The 26,529-nt window shown below is 49.2% G+C and overlaps 6 protein-coding genes across 6 annotated transcripts; 3 read left to right on the top strand and 3 right to left on the bottom strand.

Moving 5' to 3' along the window:
- Positions 1–581: 581 nt before the first annotated feature.
- On the top strand, positions 582–4,212 carry BJX68DRAFT_214213 (putative chitin synthase activator (Chs3)). Its single transcript, XM_071037775.1, has 4 exons — positions 582–593; positions 729–1,218; positions 1,273–3,354; positions 3,431–4,212. The coding sequence occupies exons 2-4, from the start codon at positions 870–872 to the stop codon at positions 3,562–3,564; spliced, it is 2,565 nt and encodes an 854-aa protein (XP_070892922.1). The 5' UTR covers positions 582–593; positions 729–869; the 3' UTR covers positions 3,565–4,212.
- Positions 4,213–4,650: 438 nt separating this feature from the next.
- Positions 4,651–6,753, bottom strand: BJX68DRAFT_272716 (uncharacterized protein; the record flags this gene model as incomplete). The annotated part of the gene is made up of 4 exons (XM_071047265.1): positions 4,651–4,926; positions 5,729–5,967; positions 6,018–6,617; positions 6,663–6,753. The coding sequence occupies 4 exons, from the start codon at positions 6,751–6,753 to the stop codon at positions 4,651–4,653; spliced, it is 1,206 nt and encodes a 401-aa protein (XP_070892921.1).
- A 3,086-nt stretch (positions 6,754–9,839) lies between these two features.
- BJX68DRAFT_272715 (uncharacterized protein) lies at positions 9,840–12,129 on the top strand (the record flags this gene model as incomplete). The annotated part of the gene is made up of 2 exons (XM_071047264.1): positions 9,840–9,882; positions 9,947–12,129. 2 exons carry the CDS (start codon positions 9,840–9,842, stop codon positions 12,127–12,129), a joined length of 2,226 nt encoding a protein of 741 aa, XP_070892920.1.
- Positions 12,130–14,578: 2,449 nt separating this feature from the next.
- On the top strand, positions 14,579–15,486 carry BJX68DRAFT_249150 (uncharacterized protein). The gene is made up of 3 exons (XM_071042055.1): positions 14,579–15,252; positions 15,302–15,361; positions 15,426–15,486. The coding sequence occupies exon 1, from the start codon at positions 14,711–14,713 to the stop codon at positions 15,221–15,223; it is 513 nt and encodes a 170-aa protein (XP_070892919.1). The 5' UTR covers positions 14,579–14,710; the 3' UTR covers positions 15,224–15,252; positions 15,302–15,361; positions 15,426–15,486.
- Positions 15,487–17,626: 2,140 nt separating this feature from the next.
- On the bottom strand, positions 17,627–19,428 carry BJX68DRAFT_214183 (uncharacterized protein). The gene is made up of 2 exons (XM_071037774.1): positions 19,166–19,428; positions 17,627–19,096 (listed from the first exon to the last, which is right to left on the bottom strand). The coding sequence occupies exons 1-2, from the start codon at positions 19,218–19,220 to the stop codon at positions 17,793–17,795; spliced, it is 1,359 nt and encodes a 452-aa protein (XP_070892918.1). The 5' UTR covers positions 19,221–19,428; the 3' UTR covers positions 17,627–17,792.
- Positions 19,429–25,199: 5,771 nt separating this feature from the next.
- Positions 25,200–26,529, bottom strand: BJX68DRAFT_214160 (uncharacterized protein). The gene is made up of 2 exons (XM_071037773.1): positions 25,291–26,529; positions 25,200–25,213 (listed from the first exon to the last, which is right to left on the bottom strand). The coding sequence occupies exon 1, from the start codon at positions 26,170–26,172 to the stop codon at positions 25,441–25,443; it is 732 nt and encodes a 243-aa protein (XP_070892917.1). The 5' UTR covers positions 26,173–26,529; the 3' UTR covers positions 25,200–25,213; positions 25,291–25,440.

Genomic DNA, 26,529 nt, shown 5'->3' with positions numbered 1-26,529 from the left:
AATATTGAACAATATGATGAAAGGATGGATCGCGTGGGTCAGGGACAAAGGATGAAAAGGTCGAACCGTTGAACAGAAAAAGTGGGGTGAAAAGAAGGAGAAAAGAAGAATGAATGAATTTGTAAGGCTCATCGTGAGCTTCGTTCTACAGAGAGTAGAGAGACTTGGGTATATTAAATTGTCCCGGGCCAAGTCAAATTAATTCCAGTCATTCATACCCAATCTGTCACGACTGTGCGCGCCTCCAGCTGTGACTGCAGAACAATCTCCTCACCTGCAGCAGAAAACTCCTCTTCTCTCTGTCTCAATTTCTCACTCACGCTCCTTACTCTTCTGCTGCCGGGGGGATTCTCTTCCATCCTGTCGCTATCAGCGCTCTTTTCCCCGTCGCTTACTCTTTGTCTCTCCTTCATTCTCCCACCCAACATTCTCCCCCTCGTGGCATTCTCCGGGTCACTGGGCTTGGCTCCTGTCGGTTCGAGCGCATCTCGGCTTCTGCAGTGCTTAATCCGGCCACCAAGCCTGTCCGCTGACCTTGTCCTTCGTTCTCTTGATTCACAAGGCCTGCCGCCGTCGCCTGCTGGTCCTTGAATGTTGGTATCTCCCTCTTGTTATCCCCCTGTCTTGCCGTCCGCTTCGGGCTATATTCCAGCGGAGACTAGGCGCCCGCTGCCTCGCGCACCGTCACACTTCTATCTTTACTGACGCATAACTTTTCCGACAAATAGTGAAAGGCGGGTCTACCGATCCTGCTATACGAGTCCCTACCGCCGACCTTCATTTAGCCGGGCGACGTGTTCCTATCCTTGCTGTCCAGCGACAGCCGCTATACTCGTTAATTTAACCTTTTCCCCGCGATCACACCAACCATGGCCTACCCACAACAGAGAGCCCCTCCCGTGAGGAACTACGGCGGTCCTCCTCGGGGTGTTGCGCCGAAGGATCCTTCCTACGACCAGGGATATAATGATTATGGCTACGACAACCAATATGCAGACGCGGGATATGGTGACGCTGGATACGGTTATCCTGCTGAGGCTACTCCAAGGTCACAAGGCCCTCCGCAAGGCCCTCCACGAGGCGCACCGCGACCTCCGCGCGGAGGCCCTCGCCCGCCGGGTGATCGAGGATATGCGCCGAACGGACGTCCACCTCCCAGAGGCTATGATAGTCGGTCGGACAGGCGCGGGCCTCCTCCGCAAGATCGAGGGAGAGGACGTAAGTAGTTCCTGAGCGAACCCACACTTAGGTATACAACTAATCAAGGTTTAGCTTCGCGCAACGGCCCGATGTCGCCCGACAAAATGGCTTTCGATAACCCTTTCCCTTCATTCCCCCCGAGGGACCAACGGGGGTCTAGAGGGATCGAAGGAGGAATGGCCGCAATGAGCCTGAATGGCCCGGTGCCGCCTCGTCCGCACACATCTAATGGCAGTCGGCGACCCCCTCCGGAAATGTCACGGACGCCTCGACCCGGGCCTCCTGGAAGAGGAATGAGCGCAGGACGCTCTGGACCGCCTGATCGATACGATGGAGCATACAACGACCCCCGAGGCCCACCACAAATGCCTCAAGTCAGCAGAAGCGCGACCATGCCTGTCTCAGGAGGCTTACAACCTCCGCAAGCGAGTGCTCGGGACCCGCGAGAGAGTACATACGGAGGGTTGCTGGATAGCTACTATAGTACTGTTCCCGATGATCCGGATATGCCAAACTTTGACGCCATGCCCGACTTCAGCAAAGGGCCGATTAACGAAGATTTACCAGGGCTAGAGCAGCCTAAGCCCAAACCCCAATCGCCTGCCGAGTCTGGGCCTCCACAAGGACAATACAAAGCGTTCAACCCCGCCGCGGCAGAGCTTCATCTCCACACTCTTCCAGACAGTGGAACGCCAACAAGTGCGAACCAGTTTGCCAATGCCGGATTCCAGTTTGACCTTCCCGGCGAACGACAGTCGGCTGGGTCTGCTCCGAACGGCCTGGGTCATGGATACGAAGCATATGAGGATCCATACCAACCACCGCAATTCAGTCGCAGCCAGACGATGCCGGGCTATAGCGAGACCAATGGCGGTTACATGCCTCACCCCGGTGATGGCGCCAACCGTGGCAGCGGCGGCCCTCCGCAGCCGTACCGGGTGAACCAGTCTCCACCGACAAATGGCCAGATGGTGGAACAGGAAGCGACGGATAACCCCGACGCCCTTCCACACCACCCCGCTCCTTTCCGCCCAGGTCATGATTCTGGAAGTAAACCAGCGCCTGTGCGCCAGTATACTAGCCCAACCAGCTCACAACAAGCACCTCCACCGCCCCAAGGCACTCCGGACGCGCCAGCCGCGCCGGCACCGGTCACACACGCCGAACTCGAACGGCTCCAGCTGCAGGCCAGGGGAAATCCTTCTGACCAAAAGACGCAACTCTTACTCGCGCAGAAATACGTCGAGGCCTCAATTGTCCTCGTCGACAGCAGCAGACTCGACCCGAAATCCAAGAGCAAAGCGCGCGAGAAGTACAACATGGACGCATACAAGATTATCAAAAAACTCGTTTCAAGCGGCTACCCAGAAGCCCAGTTCTACCTCGCAGACTGCTACGGCTCAGGACTGCTCGGCCTCCAAGCCGACCCCAAAGAAGCCTTCTCCCTCTACCAGTCTGCCGCCAAGCAAGGCCACGCACAAGCCGCCTACCGCGTCGCCGTCTGCTGTGAAATCGGACAGGAAGACGGCGGCGGCACAAAGCGCGATCCCTTTAAAGCAGTTCAGTGGTACAAGCGCGCCGCATCCCTCGGCGATCCGCCCGCCATGTACAAAATGGGCATGATTCTCCTCAAGGGTCTCCTCGGACAAGCCCGCAACCCGCGCGAGGGCATCTCCTGGCTCAAACGCGCCGCCGAGCGCGCAGACGAGGACAACCCCCACGCTCTGCACGAACTCGCTCTTCTATACGCCTCAGCCACAGACAACGACGTGGTCATCCGCGACGAGGCCTACGCCTCGCAGCTCTTCCACCAGGCCGCCGAACTTGGCTACAAGTTCTCTCAGTTCCGCTTGGGTATGGCCTACGAGTACGGCCTGATGGGCTGCCCCGTAGACGCGAGGCAGAGTATCATGCTTTACTCCGCCGCGGCGGCGCAGGGGGAACACCAGGCCGAACTTGCTTTGAGTGGCTGGTATCTCACCGGCGCCGAGGGCATCCTTCAACAAAGTGATACAGAGGCGTACCTTTGGGCCCGCAAGGCTGCAGCTTCGGGTCTCGCAAAGGCCGAGTATGCTATGGGGTACTTTACGGAAACCGGGATCGGGGCTACCGCCAATCTAGATGATGCAAAGAGGTGGTATTGGCGTGCTGCTGGTAAGTTCTTTGATTCTCCTTCTCTTTCCCTTATCGCCTATGGAGAATATAACAGTGAATACTAACGTGCATCCAGCCCAAGGATTCCCCAAAGCCCGCGAACGACTCGAAGAAATCAAACAGGGAGGCGCACGGATGCAAAAGACGCGCCTCTCGCGATCCGCCGTGAACCAACAGAAACCTAATGATGGGGACTGTATTCTAATGTGACGTGACTGTGACTCATTGATGCGATGCTGATGTACTAGACTTATGTCCTCCTTTTATTTCTTGGCAGATAGGGCTTGGTTTCTGGGACCTATCTGTATATACTTTACGTGCCTTATTCCCCCTATTCTCCTCCTATTTAATATTCGATTCCCCTTCTTCTGCATCGTCTCAGGCTGTTGGTCTAAGTTCTACTAGCGATTACGGATGGTTCAGTTCGGTACATATGCTTTCGCACTTTTCTTACCTTTTCTACTGTTTGATCAAAATACTTACTTTCTGATGAGGCCTCGAATGATATGAATGTGAGGTTGCAGCTTCCCTTCTTTCTTATATCTTCGTATTAGCCCCTTGACCTTACGGAGGAGTAGTGGACAGCCACGTTGAAGAAAACAGATAGGCAGGACTAGACCAGCAAGTGCGCAGACATAATATAGTTTATTGTCTCTAGTCGGCGCACAGAAAAGCTACCGAGTACTCATTAAATAAAGACAGCATGACAACAGTTGAAGCAAAAACTCAAGGAAGGAGTCGAAGCTAGTTAAAGCAATTGGCAATGTCACAAATTTAGACCGAATCAACTTGCAACAGAGTTCATATCAAATATAGAGACACTAGAGCCACGAAGCATGCTCAAGATATGCCATAAGAGTTTGGTCATTTGAGGTAAATTCATGGCGCCTGTAGTAGCACCAACGAAACTCATGAGGATTAGCCCAGCAATAAAGAAAACAGACAAGGAAAAAAAAAAAAAAAAAAAAAAAAAAAAAAGAAAAAAAACCCCGAAACCACCATGGAAAGCTAGAGGAGCAAATATCAGAACAAAAAAAGGCATAGTAAAGTGGTCATGGTAACAAGAACACTATGCTTAGTGAGGATGAGGATGTAGCATGTCTCCATGGCTCAACCTAAAGCCCTGACACCTTGTACATAGATCATTCGAGGTTGTGATGATGGTATCACAACCACCAGCACAAGCACATTCTTTTGCCACATACTTATCATGTCTGTGGGCCTCATTGGCGGTGCGAGGCCTTTGTTTCCACCACTTGGCACATGTGTTACACATTTTGCCATATGGTGTAGCGCTTATTGTATCTGTGGACTTGCAACCAGGGCATGCACATACTCTGCTCCCATGCGGACAGGGAAGAGTGGGATTCTGAGAAGCATGCGTGTAGCAAACTTCGCAAACCCAGCCCAGACCAACCACACGTTTGAGGAGATAAGGTGCGCTTGCAGTATTGCCTGCCCTGATCTCGCAGCCCGTACAGTCACATTTGCCATGGTCATGTCTGTGAGGTTCCGATGGATCATGACGTTTATACCAGGTGGCGCAACGGTCACAGTATCGTTCATCATCAACTTTCAAAATCTTAACGACAAAATAAAGGGATCCAACTGGCCGTAAGATTGTGTCGCATGCCTGGCATGAACAGATGACTGGTCGCCTATAAGCATCTTGGGCCCTTTCGTGGAAATGGCCGTGTCTTTGATGATGTGATCTACATCCGTGGCAATAGATTTGGGGTTCAGTGTTCTTGTCAGGTTGGAAGAACGTGTGATAATGGCTCTCCATCACCGGGGGGCGGCCGCACCACGTACAGCTCGTTGAAACATAAGGATGGTCATCGGGGAGATTCGTCACAAAATCGACTCTGTAGCATTTATTACATACCCAACCCAACCGACGGCTGCATCGCAAGTCGTTTTTCGGTAAGTGACATTCATCACAGTGGGTGGGACGCGGAGTGTCTATACCCCATCTGACAGGACCGCCATCGAACATGGGAAGTGCTCTGTTTAAAGGGACAACGATTGAGGAATCAACTCCAATCGAGTCCTCGAGTAAGGCGCGTCTTCGACGATACCCAAAAGGCACCTTCCCGTCCGGCGTAGTAGGGTCAAGGCTTGCCAGCATTGTGATCAGAACGGATTCTACTAGGAGAAGAAGCTTTTTCGAGATCTGGGGCGCAAGCACCAACTGTCTAACCTCCACCACCCAGCCGGGTTGCCGCAAGACCTTGTGGACAAACTGGGAATGTTTATTTTGCTGCTGCTCAATCAACTTTAAGTGGCGTCCTGTCCTTGCTAGAATATATCGAGATGAACCGACATAGACCGCTACCAAATCGCCCTTTCGGGCTATGATAACGTAACAACCAACATCGTTTTCAGTCACAGATGGTAGTTCGTGAAGGAGTTTGGCGGGGTCATTAAGGCCAGTTGTGGACAATAACTCTTTAGTGTTCGGATCGAAGACGGCACAGACTTGTTCGGTGAGATCAGACAATTGCTCGCCGTGGAAGTGGGACACAATTGCACGCTTTTTAGGGTCTGCTGAATACACCATGAATTGTTTCAGGATCTGAGCAACTTTCACGCGAAACCTTCCATCGGGTTGGTCTGAATAACTGTTAGTTTTTCAACTCGGAAGCATAATATCGGAAACTTACTGCGCATTGGTTCCAGCTCCCTTGCGGTAAAAAAGGTACAGTCTAATTGCCATGCGTGGTGGGAATACCCGGGATTGATCTGGTCGTCGATCTCGATCCAATGCACATTGTAGCCACAATCTTCCCATGTCTTAATTCTACCGGCGTCATCAGGGACACCAGGGTCATCATAGTCATCATAGTCATCAGGTTCATCGTTATCACTGTCATAAATGCCCATCACCGCAAAATCCAGCGGCTCCATATCGTCTTCCAGGATCAGGGGTGGGGGAGTTCCAGGAACAGTAGTCCGCTCGACAAGTGAAGGCGTAGTACCATTCACCTGTGTATGGGACAACTCAGGTATGTCGCTGCAACAAGCCTCCATAGCTGGGACTTGTAACAATGGGCCCGTCCATGGTTGGTCCATTCCGTCCAGGCAGGTTGCGTGAGAGGATATCGCCAGCTCGACGGAAGCATTATGGGAGGAATGGCTAATAGACGCAGGGAGACATAGTAGTGCTGTCCTCATGATCGTGTCGAATCCATCTCCCGTCTCGAGGGAAGGCTTCGGTGTAGAAATAGAGGAGGAGGAGACATCGTGGCCTAGAATAAAGTGAACTGAGCGGTTAGCAACATTATTACGAGGTACGTTTTGAGACTGACCTGGTGAAATATTGCTGTCCTGCATTGCAGCATCTCCGTCAGATGATGTCCATCCCTCTGCTGTGTCATAGACGACTTTGCGTCTACTCATTGGGATTTTCATGACAGTAAGGACGACTTGAGGTTTAAACGAACGGGAAAGGAAAGAATGAGAGTGAGGGTCTGAATTTTGAAGCGAAAGGCTGGTCGGATCGAGAGACAATATCAACAAGTTGATACAGTTAAGCTTCCTTGGAGAGACAAGATGAAAGTAAAGGAGGAGGAATTGAAACAAAAATGGAAGGAGTGTAGAGCGGGAAAGCAGGAGTCGAGGACGCGGTAGCAGAGAAGTAGTTGGGTCAGAATTGCAGTGCTATGGAATACCCACTGCTTAGATAGGAGATGTAACCTCACTGCCCAGCAGATATTAATCTCATAGGACTATCACGTAAAAGCTTCATCCAGACGCATTCTGAACTTTGGCCGTAACAAGTTCACAAGCTCCATGACAATATCACAAGATTTATCTGCTACTAAGCAGGCCAGTATGGACGGCATTGTTAGAAGTTGCAGACGTCGGGGTTGATTAGCATAGGCGACGTCGACAATATCCGACTGCACTAATTTCGGTTGATACGCCGTACGCTTATACCTTTGGCATAGAAAGCTGTTGGCTGTATCCAACGACGAGGGCACTGCATAATGTGGATAGCATCCACACGTTACTCCTGCGCCACTGGCTCGCTCGCCTGTATCTCCAGTTTATTGTATATAGATAGACATAGTTGCCAGTCACGTTATTGCGCCACTAACTAAACCATAGCAAGGTCTCGTGAGTATCCCAGTGTATGTCCGCTAGCCATTGAGTTGAAGATAAGCAATACTAGCGAGATTACCCTCGCCTGGACTTGCGCAGCGTGTTCTCTGAAGTCCCTCTCTTTTACCACAGAGTATGACAGCGACTGTAGAACGACGGTGTAAATGTGGCGGGCGACGCGGTCAGGCAGCCCTCGAAAAGCATTATTAGTCTAGGAACCGCTTCTATAACAGAGGCAACTTACCTGTGTTGCAGTAGCTTAGGTATCCACTTATATGCCTGCTGAACTCAATTGGGATGTGTGTTTCTTGTGAGATATTGTTGCTGTTCCCACCTATGGCCGAAAGATTCTCCATCGTGCGAGTTGTGTTGGCGGTGATGGCCATGAAGGGGTCGTCGGGCAACGAGAAACTCGAGAACATAATCTGTCCTCCCGAAAGGATGTTGTGTGTTCGTGGATAAATAAGGTTATAAAAAGCTTCTCCTCTGGAACTTTCGCGTTGAAAGCTATAATTGAGGCGGGTGTCTGGATCCGCAAGAAGAACCGCAGCATTCTCCGCGGGATTCTCCCTCGGACTTTTCTTTGTTACCTTTAGTGGCGCCGTGTTTGTCTGTCTCTGACGCTTGAGACTGCTTGTCCCTGGTAGATTCGGAGTTGTTACTCTGCGCGGTCGAGGCTTCATCATCTTTCAATGATGTGGGATTCTCAGTGGTGTTAACCTTAGGTAAAGGAGGGTCAGAAATGCCTTTGAATTGGTTGGTGTCACAATGCTCTTACCATTAATAGCCACGCTATAAATTCTTGAGCCTTTGGGCGTTGCTCCATCTGTGTTTGGTCTGTAGGCTGGTAATCGAAGCTTGCTCGTCAGACTTTGGCACCGGCGTAGTAGACCCGGATTGTGTATTGGATGGAGCAGGTAAGGTTGTCCGGAGAGTGGTTCCTAAGGTCTGTTAAGAACAATAGCCTGGCAAAACAGAAAGGGGTATGCAATGACCTTTTGCGAAGCCAACCCAGTAGCTGTTTTCCGACACCATATGCCTCCGACCTGAGAGATCACGCAAGCCACTCTGTCCCCGCCGGAAACATCGAGTCGTGCAGGGCCAGCGCGGTGAAAAGCGAAGTACGCCGCACCACTGCAGCATAAAGTAAGAACCCTCCTTTATCCGTTTACTTTCCTTGCTCATCAGCCGCCTTGTGAGATCGTGAGCGCTTCATTGCTGTATCCGCAAGTGAGTTAAAATACCTTTTTGACTGTAGAGAATTAGATTGTCAGCACTCGCCGTGTCCCCGAAAGGACTATCGTTGGGCTTATCAGAGACGAACCGGCGGCCAACGCGATGATGAAAGTAGCTGCTGTTTTGGCTGCGCAACAGCTGCGGCGAAAATGGAGGTTGTGCAACGTCGAGCTACCAGCGCAACCTGTGCGTAGTCGTGCCATCATGGTTGTCTGACATCTAGATAGATTCGGCTATTAGTATAGGACAGCCAGCACGGCATACGTTGATGACTGTGGTGCTGATGAAGTGCGAGCTAGACACAAGGAGAGACATGGGCAGCAATGTGTTGTGAAAAAGGCGGGACACCTCAGGCGTGGTAATTCGAGGTTTTTGCTCGCGCAACTCACTGGGCCCTCGCTTCAGCTCCAACCCCTACTTGCCGGCCGCAAGAAGCCATCATCTTGTTGCACGAATAGGATGGTAATCCTCATCAGAAGGATTTCACCGTTTGGCACTTGGAGCCTCACCCTGAGGACAACCAAGAGGCGTGGTTCTGGGAAATAGTAGCACACTGATGAAGATTTCTGTTTCAAAAGTTGGGCCTGGGAAGAGCTTCTCATATGCACAGCTTTTGTGCAGTCATAATATCATCACTGTGCAAATTTAATTCTCGCTTAGCTTCATTCATGATTTCCCTTTTGGGACTTGGTTACCTCGCGCATTGCCCAGTTTACCCCTACCCTCACTGCGAGGGCCCATAACACAGTCATTCCCAGCTGGCTTCGCGTTGAAAGGCCAAGCACGGACTTTCTGATCCAAATCTATAGTCTACTGATTCCTGAATCTCTTCCTGTGTCAACCATCCTACTTCCATCTTCATTTCTTCCAAGTTGCCAAGTCTCCCGACTACCTCGCACCTACTCGCTTAGTTACCTACTGCAATCAAAAATTCCGACTCAAGCACCTACCTTCGTCTCCTTTATTGCTGTCAAGCCTACGGACGCATTGTATATCCTGGTCAGTCGTCACGAATCCTTTTCAGCCAAAGTCTTGCTCGTGATTGGTGTCTAACCTGTATAGCTCCATCGACAGCCGTGCTTTTCATCAATATTATTCATCACCGCGTTGCTCGCTTGTCCTCAGGCCAGGTACTGCTGCCCACCATGGACTCTACTACTAGTACGGATACCCAGCGCAACGAATCCGGTAAGAAGCCCTTGTGTTGCTTTTGTGGCTTGCTCCTTTAGTTACTAACATATGCTGTTCATAGTTCCCGTCACAAACCTGCTTGTGGACTTTCTAGGCGAAGCCCCCTTCGCTCAATCGCTTATTGAATTATCGTCATATCGCGACATCGCCTCTCTGATGTGCACGGGTCGAATTATTTACCAAGTCCTTTCGAAATATATTGGTGTTATATCTCATGGCGCAATCTCACAACCGCAAATTGCTGCTCAAGGAGAAAATCGTTTCGCTAGTTATACCATCAATCAGTGGGATCCATCTTTTTCCCCCATGGTGGTCACCTGGGCAGGCGGAGATATCGAGCTGAGCAAAGAGGACCTGGAAATAGCGCTATTCCTGCTATTACGCGTCAGTAGATCGGTGCGTATGCTCCGATTTTATCAGGTTCGGCTACTATCGGTCAACCTGATCAAATGCACCCGACTTCAGGATTTTCATCGTCTCAAGGAACTTGTCATTGACCAATGCTTTCCTCACACCCTCCACGACTTCGGCTTGGCGACAGACTTCAAAAGCTCTCTACTTGACTTGAATTTGGCTACAGATCTGCATTTTCGCGTCGACTTCCGTCCGTACGTGGGTGAAGGTTATATGCATCCATACAGCAAAACTGGAGTTACTGCTGGGTTTGGTTACGTCTTCAAATCAGTCCTGTTTCTCGCGCGTTCGCATCCATCCCTCCTAGCGAACAACACCCTGGTTCGGTCCTGGATTGTACGGCAAATGATCGCAAATTCTCGATATCTCAATCAGAATCTTGTCGGCTTGGAGAATGTCTTGGCCAGGATTGGTCATGCCGGATACTACTGTTCGGACGACCTCACAGATCTTGTCAGAGAACATGTCTTGCTGTATGAGAACAGCTTTGACGATGAGGCAAACTACGCAAAGCCTTTTGTTTGCGATAGATGCTCGTATCGCCTTCCTGGTGCTTGCTTCGCAAAGAACCAGAGGAACCAGACACAATCAAATATTAGTAACATATGTGGAGAGTGTGTGGTCCAAGAAGAGCTCAAGCAAGCCATCCGAAAAACAATGTCTGAAGAGGATCAAGATTTCCTCAAATTTCAAGAGGATGCCTCCTACCGGGCCACTCGAGAAAGTGTCAATAAAGCAGTCCCACCACCCGTCGCTGAAGATGACAAGACTGAACCGGACCTCGCTCATATTGAAAAAATTGAATTAGTCAAAATGAGAGAGTACTCGGTTTTCAATCACCGGAAACTCCAACAGTCTCGACGTTTGCTCACATATGCCCAGTCACCCACTCTGCTTGAGGTGTTCATTCAGATGTTTGGAACCGACCCCTCCGCAAAGATAGATCGATTGCCCAGGTTGGCGCAACAGCCGGCTTTTGTCTCGACCCATTGGATTTGCTTGTCACCGATGAGCGAAGAGAGAGACGAAACTGGAGCTTTGGTGTTACCTACTACTGGGTACCACCACGCCAGCATCCACACGCGAGAGAACACACCAATGGCAATCCAAATTTATTTCGAGACTCAGGAAGCTGATGCTCTGTCACAAACCTGGCTATCAGTCCCCACCGGATTCCATTTAGGCGATTCGGAGCATTCTGAAGATGAGACTGGAAATGATGACGCGGATTCCTTTGATCTTATGGGTGATGCGAAGACAACCAGTACCTTTCTTGTGCCAGGTACTACGCTTGTGCCTACTACCGAGGAACCTGATCACACAATTTCAGTTCTGACGGCTATATTTGCGTCTGATTCCGATGAGGCGGACAGTATTGCAACAGAGTTACTAGTAAACGCTACCTCTGTGATCAATGCTATTGAACCTGCCGCCGCAGTACCTGAACCTGAGAGGCAACACATTATACCTTACGCAAGTGCTGTCACCGCACACCCCGGAAGGAATCATGAGGATCTGGAAATTGTGCAGCTTGTCGAAGATGAGGTTGATATACTTGCTGTATTGGATGCGTTGACACCACAACAATCCCTTGCAGTCGTTCCGCCACCTCCGGACAATCAATCAAGCCCAGTCCTGGCGGCTACCATAGGCTCAATCGCGGAGGCGAACACGTCATTGAACACCAGTGTCCCAGGATCCCAGAGTAGTGAAATTCTGGAAAAGGACGCTGGATGGCTAGAGGAACGAATGGCGCAAATGTATTTCCTCCCAGATGCTTTACTCGGTGAAATCGAAGGTGCAAGTGATGATGGGGTTACATTTTGGTAGCGGATGTGTCTAGTTGATCGAAAGCTTTTTTAAATTACTCATAATGCAATTATTCTGGCTTATTAACTATCCAGCCCATATCTAGCCACAAACACAGCAGACATCTCTCGTAATTTCCCCATGCGCGTCAGTCTCATGAGCATTCTGGAATAACCGGCATCTCGCGCCTTGGATATCCTCATGACTTTACCAATGTACTACCGCCAACTAGTGGCCCTCTGTTTATGCAACTGTAAGCCTGAGCCTGCATATTATGCGTGTGGTACAATGTCTAATGTCAACGGGCAGTGAAGGACTGGGGTAATGTATAAACCCGGACGTTTAGCGCACTCAGGATGGCATTCTGAGGTAAACTTCCGACTGACTTTGAGTATTACCAAGAGATGTCGCTCTATAACACTTTGTATAGAGGATTCTTACAACTCGAGGCACTGGATGTAAAGGATGTCGCCCCTAGACTACTCTCGAAGATATTGTTGCCCCAATTTTTGGGTTATACTAATCGACAAATTGCGCCGCGCAGATATGGATTGTAATATCAGCGCCGCACTGGGCCCTACCATCAGCAGTGTCGACTTTTGTTCCGGACACCAGAGGGAAACTGAGGAACGAGTCCTTTTCCGAATCTAGAAGAGCTAGAGAATGCGTTAGGGTCTATGAGCTACACGAAACTAGCGATAATGAGACAGACTCAATTGATTACTGTTGACCACATGGCACCAAAGCACACTGAATTGCTAGGGTCCCAGAACTCTGCTCATCTATACCCCCACGGGTGTTGACGGTGTTCAACCGACCGCAGACGTTATACATTCACCTCGGCCTCTATCATCAGGACCGGACGCGGCTGTCGTGGATCTCCTCGCTCACGGCATATGTCAGATGCAGAGCCGCAAACAACTATAAACCCCATTCCTTATCAGTAAGCTCAGCAAGCGGGATAGATCTTGTTCCCAAAGCTGTGAAGGGTGACCTTCGCGTGGCCAAAGGAAGCGAGGGCGATAAGGTTAATAATAAGGATGATCAAACCTTGGCGCCATGGATGAGCCGTAGTCTAGCCGTACGGCTCCAAGAACTAGTCCCACGACGGCTCGCCCCGAGAACCATTGTTGTTTCGTCCATAGCTTAATCGCAGCGATGTATACGAGCGAACATCACGCCGTAGATTTTCCAAATCGAAGTCGGCATGGATCCATTCTCTAATTAGTCGGAGAAGGGGCTTGGGCTTGGAGATGACGCGCTGTGACCGCGAGTTGGGGTAAATGAGCGGACAGGCTGTAGTCAATGCGGCAAGGAGTTGAATCCATCCTGCTAGACCCTGCCCCGATAATGCAAGGTCTTCCTCTCTCTCTTCTTGTTGTCTCCCCACGCTCAGAGTCTCTTCGTATCTTCTTCTCCCGAAGGATTACAGACGCGCAGGTCGTAGGCGAATATGCAATAGTAGGGTGTGAAAGGTTACTGGAGCTAGTAACAGCGTGGGGCTACAGACCGCCATCCTCAATCGCATCGACAATCTGCATGAGATCCTTCGGTCCGAGTGCGGTGCCGATGAGGGAACGTTGAACCTGGGCGAATACATGTCATGTCATCAGCATCCCGCTTGAGAACCCGGCGTATAAATACTTATAAGAAAGGGGACTTGCCTAGAGACCTACCTTCTTGCAAGGTATCTCAATCCGACGAAACTATATCAGCATTATTTCACGTTCCTCGTTGAATCCAGAGCCACTAAATCTTCAAAGGTGGTATCTCCCTAGGCGAGAGTGAACTGACCCTGCGGAAGTGTAGAACTTGACAGAGCATTTTGTCCAGAGGTAATATGGAGACAAACAATTCAAGTAATTCTTACCCGAGTTTGTGGATAATAGGCGTCAAGTTGCGGCGCATCGTGAGGCTGCGATTCAACAATTGTGGCGCATGCCTGGGGCTGAGCGGCTCTGAATTGGTGGCCAATAATACGAATCGCTTACTGAGCCTCAGGACGGGGAATACCTGAGGACGTATTCGATTTGTGAATGTTAATTATGCACTGTATAATCTAGGTACTTGCCTACCTCGATGTAATATTATGGTGTGTTCCTGGCCAATCAGAGATTCAGGTTAAGCCATACCCAACTTGAAGGCAGTGATACAGGCATGGAATTATATTGGGCCTACTAACTATTACCCTCCATAGTTGTGCAGGCCTGAAATCACTCTTTTGTCACCTCCACGCTCGATTGAAGCCATTCCGCCATATCTCGATATTATCCACGGGCTCCGACCACGGGCATCATTATGGCACCTCCTTTATAGCAATACTTCCTCTGGGTATGGACTATAAATGATGAAATGTCGCAGTCAGGAGACACGTTTAGCTGAACTTGACCAACGCTCTACAGGTCGGAGATGTAGTTAAGTATCAGAATCCGTCAAGAATAGCAGAGAACGAAAGAGGAATCCTAAGAAAGAATAAACAATCTTGAGTTGTATGGCAATAACGAATTAACGGCAGCTATTCTGTGACTAGCCGAAATACATCGAAAGAAAGCTAGAGTATGCAGCCACAATTGTGGACCATGGATATATGTAGACTCTGGGCATGAACGGGGAAAGAAACAAGTTTGAATCAAGCGTCTGTAGAGTCTACTCAGTAGTAAGTAGTGCCCTACTGGGCACCTTCCGCCCCGAGGGCTCCTTCACCACCGTTTCCATCAGCTCCGGCTTCACCACCACCAAGATTTCCACTCTGCTCCTGTCCTTTTGCAGCTTTGACCCGCTTATCCAATTCCACCATCATTTCCTCAAGGTCTGCAGCTCCACGTGCATCGCTCGTTCTGTTCTTTTCAATCGCGTTGGCGACCTCTGTGGCAAAAAAATTCATTGGGCCTTGGTCCTCGAACTTCTCCATTGTGGTATGAACGTTCTCGAGTGCGGCTTCAAAATGTCCATAGATCTCAGATTTGAGACTCTCGAGCGCAGTCAGGAAGTCTCGCTGGTCGTTCACAATGTTGTGAGCACGGTGCCTGAACGGAGTTGTCCAGTCGACTTTGGCAGGGGTGCGCCTATTTGCGTACTTGCGCCAACCCTCATCACCCGAAATAGATGCGGCTGAGCCAGGGCGTCCGTCACCCATACTGCGTGCTATGTTGCGTCAGAATAACTGTCAGGGTTGGGAGGACTTGCGACTTACGCCTTTTCACGGCGAGTCTATGCAGGGACGGGAACGTGAAGCTATTGGTTTCGAATTCGCCTGAAATATGTTAATGATGCTGCTTTGGATAAATGGATGAGAGCGTTTATTAGAAAAGCCATACTTGATTCAGGTTGCTTGTGTTGAGTCGTCTCGGTCAACGTGTGTGGGAGGGATTTGAAAGAGGGATCCTCAATTTCAGTTGTCTGTGTTAGCCAGCCCAAGTATCTTAAAAGAGACTAGCGCATTTTTCTGTCAGAAGATGGCTTACCTGATCGTCACCAGCCCTGCTCTCACCCCCATCACCACCCCCATCACCACCTCCATCACCACCTCCATCACCACCACGGTTCTCACCACCGTCTTCATCACCGTTGCTTTCACTGCTTGTTGACTCATCCCCATCAGATCCCTGAGCAATGTCACTATCTGTATCTGAGTCCACATCTGCACCCGGCATCGACTGGGGCTGGGGATTTCCCCAAACCGCGAGATGGGGCGTTGTAACGAAATTCGAACTGTCTGGATTGGCAGTTTGTGTGATGTCAGTGGTCCTGTGACTGGCCGCATCTGTACCTGCCTCGACGAATATGAATGAGGGTAAACCGTTTTCTCGGCCTTTCACTAGATGTGTCGCCTTTCCAACTAAGCCTCCAGTGACCAAGATTCGCTTCGAATAGCGCCAGATTTCCAATCGCGGTGCACTGGCCCAGTCTGTCACATTGTTGTTCTGAAAGGTTATTCCAACGAATAAATTCTTATCGTAAAGAACGTTTTGGCGGAAGTTAACGTCCAAATTGACAGCAATCCCCTCACTGTAAAGGTGAGGTGGAACTGGGAAGTTCCCGATTGTGATCGAGTTACTGTGTGCTTTTTCAGTGCGTCGCAGCCATGACTGGTACTGTTGCCCACCTGAACCACACAGTACGTAAAAGTCATCAACTTCGAGGTAAAACCTCTCTCCATGATAAACAGCATGTAGACATGGGCTCTCTGGGATCCGATCCTGTCTAATATTGCCACGCTGGCTAAAGTCCGCACGGTATTCATCTCCCAGAGCCTTTTTGCAGTAGTGCATCATTAGTAATGCCACCATTGCGTCGCACAACTTTACGCCACTTGGCGGATCAGATGAGTTTGGGGCAGTAATATCGTATACGACATCGAAGAGCGGAAAATGAGAGAAGGTTGTGTGTTTCATGTGCTTGTTGGTGACAATCTGGTCCTCAGGAATCGCTGGCTGGATTGGGTAGACGCCACGAGGTATCAACGCCAGGTAGCTGGAATGGACATCGTTCATAACATTTTCGGCCGCTGGCATTTTCGATGATTATACGGAATTGTTGCGCCGTATAAAGAAACACCGCACGTTATCTAGGGACAAGGAAGGAAGGCAGCTAGTATAAGCGGCAGAGAAGGGGACTGGATGGGTAGCAGAAGAAGCAAAGTACGACGTACAGATAGTGACGATATCTTATTCACCTTGCTGTGTTTATCGAAGTCTCCAAGGACTCTAGAGGCTTCTACGTGCAAGAAACACTCAATATGAGCCACGCGCTAAGCCTCCAGTTGCTTACTAAGGAGCTCATAACAGAGCACATCGAAGTCCTCTGTCGACTAGGTGCGAAACTGCGGGCTCACATGCCAAGGCATCATACTTTCTGAGGACTCTGTTATAATTGTATCAAGTACGGGAGATAACATCCTTCTAGGCTTAGTATTCGCGTGAGGTTACTTAGCGAGCCACTGGAAGGGACGGATTCATGCCAAGTATGTATAGTAAGTTCCACCCAAACCGTCCTGAGCTCTCATACTTTGACTTAAATAACTTTTCGGGGCATCTGACGCCTCAAACAATCCCTCAACCGACTAACAGAGACCGCACGTTATTCCTGTGACGGTAGAGCCTTGATTTTGAGAGACAACGGGTCTTAGACTGCTTGTTTTCGCATATTATATCCCGAGACCGCCCGTATTACCGATGAGAAATTGACAAAGTGCTTCCCTGGTTGACACAGACGCCGCTCGAAAAGGTCAATCGTTTAATAACCTCGGAAGAGTTACGATGATCCCTTTTCTGGACTCCAAGAAGCCCTTTTGTCTGCTGATATAAAACCACAGGCTCTTGTTAAATGAGAAGCCTGGATAGAGAGTTATTGTTTTGTAAAGGGGGGGCCTACACAGCTCGGGATGATTTCTGTGGGACGAAATAGTTTATCTGGAAATTGAATGCGGCAAAGGAAAGTATCATTGGCTAGACTATTTGCGCGAGCCTTCAAGCCCCTTTTAAAACGGATAGAAGTAAAAGGATAGGAAAAGGAACACGCGTTATATCCGCAACTATGCTCTTTATTCCCTGTAGGCCATCTGATTGGAATAGCTGTAGTACGTGTAGATCCAAAACTCAAACCTCCACCAGAACTATCGGCCTAAGTGTCAAATGCGTCACTGTCTCGAGCTCAGAATTCTCGGACCAAACAATAAAATCCACTTATTCCTCACCTTCCTCGTCCAGGTCATGAGGCGACGGTCCCAGGCCAACTTTGAACTTGACTCCATATTCGGCACAGAGAGATTCCACCTCAGCGAAACGGGGTGTCGACAAAACTTCGCCATCCCTTCGCTGGACAATGCTGATTGTGACAGTAATCTCCCTCAAGTCGAAAAACATCACGCCACGCACCATGTTCTCAACTTCCTGGATGACAGTATCGATGTGGGCTTTTCTGCACCCTGCCAGGTGCAAGTGTCGAATATGCATTGGGAGACAATTGCTCAAGGTTCCGCTGGGACTGTTCATGTCCAAAAGGTATTCGACGCGGAAAAAAACCTCTTCTAATCGGGAAAACTGCCCTAGCGACCCAAATGTCACATCAATCCCTTCATCTGGTCTTCCGCGGCCTGTTGGGTTTAGAGACAACTTGTGAAGCGATCCCTTCAATCTCAGAAGTGGTTCTCGAAGCACTGATGGGAGGAAGGTCACTTTTTTCCCTCCAAAAGTCCTTTCGGTATGTTCATAAATGAATTCCTTCAGGTTTGGAGACAGGTTGATCAGGCGGGCAGCTGTTCTGGCTGCGCAACATTCGCGACGAAAATAGAGGCTCTGCAATGTTGAGCTACCAATCTCTATATTGTGTTTTGTAGCCAACCAGGGAGTCCCATCGTCAGAATCGTGTACGTCAGAGAGGCGAAGCGTGCGCAGCTGAGGGAGGGTCAGCAGGATCTCTATAGCAAAACCCGGCACCCGATTAAAGGACAGACAGCGAGTGTTCAGAAAGCACCTTGTCACCAGTGGTAGTGACATGGACTTAGTCACCGCAGCAGCCAGAATATCTGCTAACCCCGGCGAAAATGCATCGGAAGGGATCAAGAGGGTTGGGGTTTCACCACATAGCAATAACGTGGCGCCTAGCCAGGCAACTCGGTCGCCACGGGCCAATGCGGTCGCCCAGGTCATTTCTCTGTATCTCGCGTCTCCTATTTTAGTCACGAGCGCACGCAATGGAGGAAACGTCGCAATATCCGGCCGGTATTGCTCTGTACTAGTCGAACCAGGGCAACAGCAGAAGACCGCCAATCGACGAATAGCATGACGAAGGTCCTCATCACAAGAAACTCTTGCTGCAATCTGGCTAACCTTTCTGCCGTCGACGTCTATCTCCCCGTATAGGAATTCCCTAAATCCAATGTACCAAGCTTTGGACACTGTAACAACGTTGAGCTGCGAAGTAGTATCGAGAAAGCAAAACAAGTTTTCGCGAATATCTCTCGGTAGTGTCGGCCATGACCCGGTGCCTGAGATTTATCGTGACTATTAGCTGATGCTTTTCAGGTCCAATAATTGCAAGAATGATTTCAACTTGCCATATGACGTGCTTCTTATCGAGGCGAAACTGATGTTCTTGTTTGGCCTCAACATTTTTGTCGTAGAAGACGAAGGGGGGTTCAAAAGAGATTCCAAGTATGCAAAGTTGAATCGCTGCTTTAGATGGATAGGAAGAATATGGTGTTGATCAGCTGGCGGGAGACTGGCACGTGACTACATTCCTCCAATGAGCCTCATGTCACCTACTCTCCGCTTCTTGCAGAGCTTTCTTCAACACCGCGTCGTTCCTTGGATAGCTTCAACCCGCACAGTTTTTTTTCAATTCATGTTCTGGTTCGATGTTCGCCCCTAGAGGTCATGAGTTCCTCGAACCTCACCACATCTTCGACATTCTTTCAAGTCCCAGCAAACGTCCCTGTCCACTGGTCCCGGGTCCTTACTGATTAAGGTACTAACTCCGTCCGCCCTAAAGTCGTGGCGCTCTCTGGACCAATTACTGATTATTTGAGGCGCCACAACTTTTACTAGGTCCATGGTTCCTTCTGTTATCTATCCTCTCGCCGCCCAATCGATTCAATTCCGACACTGTTGTCGCCCGATCGCCCTGTACATCGTCGAAACCTTGGGAACCGTCCCACAGACCGTCGACCCGCTCAACCGCGGCCCACATCCTTAAATGACATCCGATTCCGATGCCACCAAGGCTATTTCCTAGCTCAAGGCTGAAGCCGATCGCAATATCCGGCTTGAAGGTGTCAGGACAACTCTCTGGTTTTATTTTAGGAATGCGACATCCTACAAGGCGCTGTGGCCTCAACTTCAGGTATCACAAACGAGATACGGAGCCAACACGACTCCGCTGTTCTTTCTGTTAATTAACCTTGAAGTGTTCAGATTGCACATCAACCCAAAAACAATTTCTACCATGTGCTCTGTGAATCTCAGATCAGCTGTACCATACAGTCTTTCTGTTTTCTTTTATTCGTCCTCCGTGGTAGTCTCTGCCCTTACTGTCCGAGCTTTCGCTTCGCCCTTTAGACCTGGAAGGCTTTTACCATGTCCGATCGACCACTTACCACCACCATACAATACTGTTCGGAAAAAGCGGAGATGTCAGAGGTTTTCTCGGTACCTGGCTTTCCCGTTCTGCTCGAGGACTCATTGCTATAGCGTCACTATCCTAATTGATGGCCAGGTTTCTATCGCCACAAAAATGGCGTTCCAGGGGGAGTACCCGATCTTAGCTCGAACAGGTCAGTGCTTACCAGCAATACTACTCAGCATTTCCGCCCATGCTCATACAATCTCTCGATCTGTAGTCAATTCAGAACCAATGCTAGCGTTTGGCTTAGATCAAATGTACGTACGTTCTCCTACCGCTACCCTCCCAATCACCGACCCAGAACACGAGACATTTGCACTCGCTGAAATATTTGTACCACTACTGATCTAACTAATTGTATACCCACTGCCGCTTACTCAGTCCTGTACCAATCAAACGAGTAATACCTTCGGCGTTTCCATGCACCTCGCTATATCTAGCCACAATGACACATAACTCGAAACCTCCCGAACCACACAAGGCCGCACCCTTCCAGCTGGGCTCCGGAACAGATGCGAAAAGTATGCGGCTGTTTAGAGCACCGAAGTACTACTCGATAACCCAATGATGGTATGTGACGTCTCCTATCATGGTATGTGATCGCGGCCGCTTCAACTGCTTCGTGCATCAAGCATGATGGAGACAGCCTCTTCCACCGCGAGGCTGTCAGCTGCGTTTTTCGAATGTTGTACCAACGTGCTGCATGCTGCATACACCAAGAGAAGCTATAGCAGAGACAATGACCTCTGTTTCCTGGTTAATGATATCCGGTAAGGCACTGCGCTATCTCTCCCATTGCTTCCACTCCACTGACACCGCTCGCAAACCTGCCCATTACATCGGGAAACGCTAGGCAGGTCCTGTTGCCGGCTTCGAGACGAGGCGCAAGGTTGATGTCGGTCTCGAGATTAAGCTAAGTCCTTGTTTCCGTTTAGCCATTGTCTACACTAATTGTAGATTTATTGGACACCCTTACGCCTAGATCAGTATGTCTGGTCGACGTATAGGTTGACTCTATCAAAAGGCCTAGCTTGTGTCTATCACTAGAGATGTGGGTTCCTAAAAAGGCTTCATCTGCATCAGCGAGCATGCCAGCCATCCTTTCCTATGACCAGTCATCCCTTGTTCGCTTATAGAGCTGGTCCTCCTAATTAGACCCCGTTGAGACCGTCGGCTATAAAGCTCGGTATGGAATAAGGCTGAATATTCCGTCGCCTATAGGTTCAAGGGCGGGGAGTATTTGGATTGGAACGCGGCATCGATATCCCTGTCATTAAGCTTCTGAGATGTAGATTTTCTTCGCCCACGTCGTATTAATGCACATGGCTGTACTTACATTCGTGTTTTGATTCGAGCTCATGGACAACCTACCGGCGTGCGCTCATTTGTCTCATGATAAGTAATAATGTCTGCGATGTTTCCCCTGGGACGTCAAACGAGGGACACAAATATCACGGTTTATTTACAGCGTCCTAAAAATGCTTTCTACGGGAATGTGGTAATCATAAAATTGGGAAGTGGATCTGTCTGATACTGAAATAAACATGGCAAGGCGATATGTATCTGAGCACCCTCGACTTCTGGGCTCAGTACTCAGTCACGGACTGTATTTCCGGGATTCCAATTAAGTGACAAGGCTTAAGAATATTATGTTGTCATAATTGCAACCCTGGGCGCAAAGACAAGCAGAAGAGGCTCACAAAATATTAATGCTATCCACGCTCGTAAATTGGAGTACTGCACTCATGGCTAGGATACTGCAAGTAATGCTCATTGCGCTCTCAGATAGAGTACTAATCAGTGAATTATATTGCCCAGGCTGGATATAATCAGATAAACCGGGCCATTAATCCCAGTTTCTGTTGACCAGACTCGGGAAAAATGTGACCCATTATTTTTCTATTGATAAAGAGATGACTGAATTTGCTTAGATTCACAACAAATTTCCTTTTGGGGATTAATGTGTTACTCCTGCCTTCTCAGTCAACCTAATCCTGTTTGCTTCAACCTGCAACAACGATTTGGTTGACTTATTTATCAAATCTCCCACTTCTCTCTCTTCTCATCTTGATCTCTCCTTCTCGCCAACAACAACACATATTGGCCCTTTTTCCTGATGGGTATCTTCTTTTAATTAGTCCTTCTTTCCCTTCATCATCGTCTCCAAATTTCTTAATATAATTTCTCTATCGTCTGATCGTCTGACTCTGATCCGTGTTTACCATCCAGTCTCGTTGTGTTCCCCGTTCTGCACAGCAAAGCTCGATCACTATGACTCAACAAGCTGTGGATATTACCTCTCGGTAAGTTTCTAATTTTGCCACAGCTTAGCCAATACTAATATTCTCGTTATGCAGCATTCGCATTGAACAATCCGACTGTGCTTCCGCCATCACATTCCGGGATCTTGACAGACTACTCAAAGATCGTCTCACTTCTATCGGGCGAACCAACCTCTGGCCACTACAGCAGCTGATCATAGGCCAGATAGCATTTGGCACCATGGATACTACGGTCTATGGCGGAGTTGGATGCGGTCGGACTACTGCTGTTGCAATTGGTATCTCCGAGTATTTGTTACGAAAGGAGTCGCCATATGCGGGACCTGCCGCGCTGTGGATTTGTCCCACCCAGGAGAGCGCGATGAGCACTTATCGCCTCGTGACCCAAATGAGCCCATTTTCAGATACGGTCTCGATTGTCACCAAAACTATACCGAACCCAACCCATCTCGGTGGCTCTAGCCTGATCATCGGCAGTCCTGGTACCCTGAAATACCATTTTGAAGAGCACAACGCGCGTTGGTTTTCGCAGATCAAGCTCATTATTTATGAGGCGTGTGAAAGAACTCTCCGAGAGGAGTCGGGTACTGCTGAGGACCTCACCATCATGGTGAAAGAGGGCATCCTGATCAAGGCAAGATCTATTTTTGTCTCTGCCTTCCAACCAGCGTCCAGTACAGCGTTGGCTCCATTTAGGTGGTCCGAGGGGCTTGCCACAATCAAACTACGGGGAACTGCGCGCCCAACTACAGTCACTTGGGTGGCTGTCAAAGGGGACGCCATTGATGCAATGGCTGAAAGGGTGCGGCGGGAAGTTGAGCAACGCCCTGAGGGTAGGTATATCGTGATCGCCTCAAAGATGAAATCCGTCAAGACCCTCTACCGTCAGCTTTCAAGCTCTATCCCCGGAGATGGTGTACTACAGCACCATATCAAAGTGGGGTCAGCGAGACGTAGAGAAGCGATATACAGCTTTGAGCGGAATCCCGGATCGGTGCTTGTATGTACAGACAGTATCGTCTACTTCTCGCCCTTCACCGTTAATATCGATGTCGTGTTCTTCGCCGGAGTCGGTACCTTTGAATCAATTCTGAATGCAATTGGGAAAAGTCACCAGCAAGCTGTCGTTGTCTATAGCGAGCAGGATTATGCCGACATGCAGAAGCTGAACGTTATGCTGGACTACTTTATTGATGGGCGGATTACCACCGTGCCAGTCGTGCCAAGTAGTCTGCCCACAGCAGATGGCATGCGTTCCGCCTCCATCCAAGCACATCCCATTGGGGCGCTCATACTACCGTGGCCGTCCCGCGTGGTTCGTCTCTTCAATTTCCCGAATGGTACCCTTCGTAAAGAAGTCGAATCCTTTTTGAGTCAACAGAACATCGCAATGCCGATTAGTATCAAATCGACGAGCGTGTAAGATAACCTACTGACTCCAACTTAGCACTCGTACTAACCTGGGTATAGTAATTCTTTCAGACTTACTTTTCAGGAAGTCGAACAGGGAATGGCTGCAAAATGTCGCCTCAATGGAGTGAAATTCGACACTTACTTCCTCCGAACTGAGTATATCGAAGAGGCTCGTCCTGAGGTTGCTCTTTAGGTGGTCAACAATGAAATGCGGGATGGTCCTGGGGCACGTTGTGTCTCATTTTGTTTTCCTTCTGCTTGCCTGTAACTCACAGACTTTAACAGTGCAATAATCAAACAAGTTCTTATTCCTCGGATAAGTTGCGACTCATTGAGCATCGGTCATTAGAAAGTCTGGCTTCGTGTCAAGAGGCAGATAGTCAAAGATTAAGTTAGTATTAAACGTCGATACATGCAACGTCGATGAAACAACCACGTTTGACTCCGCCATCTATTATGGGCCACTTGTCTCATTAAATTCTCGAGGCGTAAATATATCTGATATCGGGCTCGAGGGAAGTGGATGATCCCTACAGGGCCTCTGACGGCGTCGAGATCCCGATAATCATTCCTTCACGAGACACCATCTTCAAATCTCCTATATAATTGAGTATGTGACATGCTTTCGGCCAGCTGGAATAGATGGAAGACGATTGTTCTCGGTCATCGGCCGTTAGGGTCCTTTTTTCCCCACTTTCTATCTCCTTTTGACTAGTGGCGGCGATCAGATTGGCGAGCGTCAGAGTCCCTGGTGTGTAAATAGTTTAAGGCTGAAGATATGTAACCATGCTCTCTAATTTCTTCATGTGTCAGCGCGAATTACTCTGTCTTAAATGGTTCGCTGTTCATACCTTATCCTGGGTAGAGGATGCGCAATGGAAGTGCTTCAGATGCTTGAAGATAGCCCGGTTTTTATGCTTCGACTCATCAAGAGGTCCAAGCAAAGGGTTAATTTGTGTAGTCAGGATACATGCGTTGGCATAATGTTTCTTCCGCGTGGGAGATGGCTGAAGTATAGAGCGGAGGTTAAAAATTCAGCGCCATCCTGGTTCCTAAGCTATCAACGCTGTTCCTTTCGTGATGAGCACTGGTATATGTCAAAGCGCATATAGGAAAGAAATTCATTGCTTCCAGAGCTCCGTATTGTTGCCCAAGAAGCCGAGTTCATGAACTGTGTCAGTGACCCTCGAGTGACGAATACCAGTAAGACTGTTTCGGACATTATCTCTTTCGCCGCCGCGCGGTTTCGAGTGTTGAGATGATTAAGAGGTATGTATGCAAAGCAAGTCCTGTCAACCTGAACGTTAGCAGATGAATCTCGAGTGCAGTTATGAAAGTAGAGAGATGGGCTCGTATATACGCCTACTGGAATATGATGCTTCTTTTGCCGATCAGCACTCTCGACATAATGCATCTCACGAGTAACAGGGGGAAAATCGAGACTGAGTAGCAATGATGGTTGCGCTTGTGGTAAGTTCACCTGAGGGATGAGGCCATTCGGCTCATGACGCGAAAGTTATACTTCATAAAGTTCTGGGTCCTTGAATCTTGGAAAAGGCCGCAGTGTAAGTCTCAACAATCGACTTGATTTTGGGAAGATCGGCATCATGCGGCTCAAGAGCATTCTTGAGAGTAATGTCCAGGACCAAGGCGGGCAAGGCATCGTTGAGATCAGACCTGAGTTGCTGCTAAGTAGCCAAATGATTGATGTGGAGGCTATGCATTTGGGCCCAGTAAAATTTGCCCAGCTAGGTAGGCTCGCGACAATGCATATCAGCGACAAGTTTGGAAAGGGTAACCAGAGCTTTGGCGTGCCCAGCGTGGACGTGTGGGATTTTGAGAAAGGTATAGGCCATTCCGCATCCCAGTTGGTATTGGCGACCTTGCAATAATCTGCCAAAGTTTCCCAGTAGTTAATCGAGGAATGTTCCTTCGCCGGGTCTCGTCTTTCGGGAGAGCCTGTCAGATGGTTGCCATACTTTATGGGGGTGCGCAAGGCATCTCCAAGGTTCCGCAGAGCACGCTCCAGAAATGCGTATCCGCATAATAGAGAGTCCCAACATGACGAACATAATTTGTTGCGCTTCAAGGCAGACAGTCCTCGTGGCGAACCCTCGTAGGTAAGATCCACCGCGTAATCTATCCCAAGGCGAGCTTTCTGACAAACAACGTCGCAAGGATTGTACTGGCGGTATTCAGCGTACTGTTGGCGAGTGACGGAAGGACTTTGGGCCCCAGAAAGGCCCATACAGCGAAAAGTGACCCACGAGGCGGGCGGAATCTGTAAACGGAGAGTGTAGGTGCTTCTGCGATAGAACCATCTGAGACACAGATGCGGATCATGACGGTACAGGAAAGCTTGGAGTATCAAAGTGTGCGAGCGCGCCGCATATTATGGTTTCTGAAGTGCGTTTCAGCATCGTGAAGGGAGGTTCAAGTGGAGAAGTAAAATCAGGACGAACAGCTAAGGCAACGTAGAAGTGAGGTTGGTGAGAGTAAGCGTGGAAGGAAAGGTGGAATCGTTAGAAGGAGAAGCTAAATGACGCGTGAGAAAAAAAAGGAGGGTTAAGAAATGAGCCTTAGAAGAACAGGCTATCTCCATGGC

Source organism: Aspergillus pseudodeflectus (assembly GCF_044049435.1).
Source record: "Aspergillus pseudodeflectus strain CBS 756.74 chromosome Unknown BJX68scaffold_87, whole genome shotgun sequence".
Classification (NCBI taxonomy): Eukaryota; Fungi; Ascomycota; class Eurotiomycetes; order Eurotiales; family Aspergillaceae; genus Aspergillus; species Aspergillus pseudodeflectus.
This window is presented reverse-complemented; position numbering and strand designations above follow the sequence as displayed.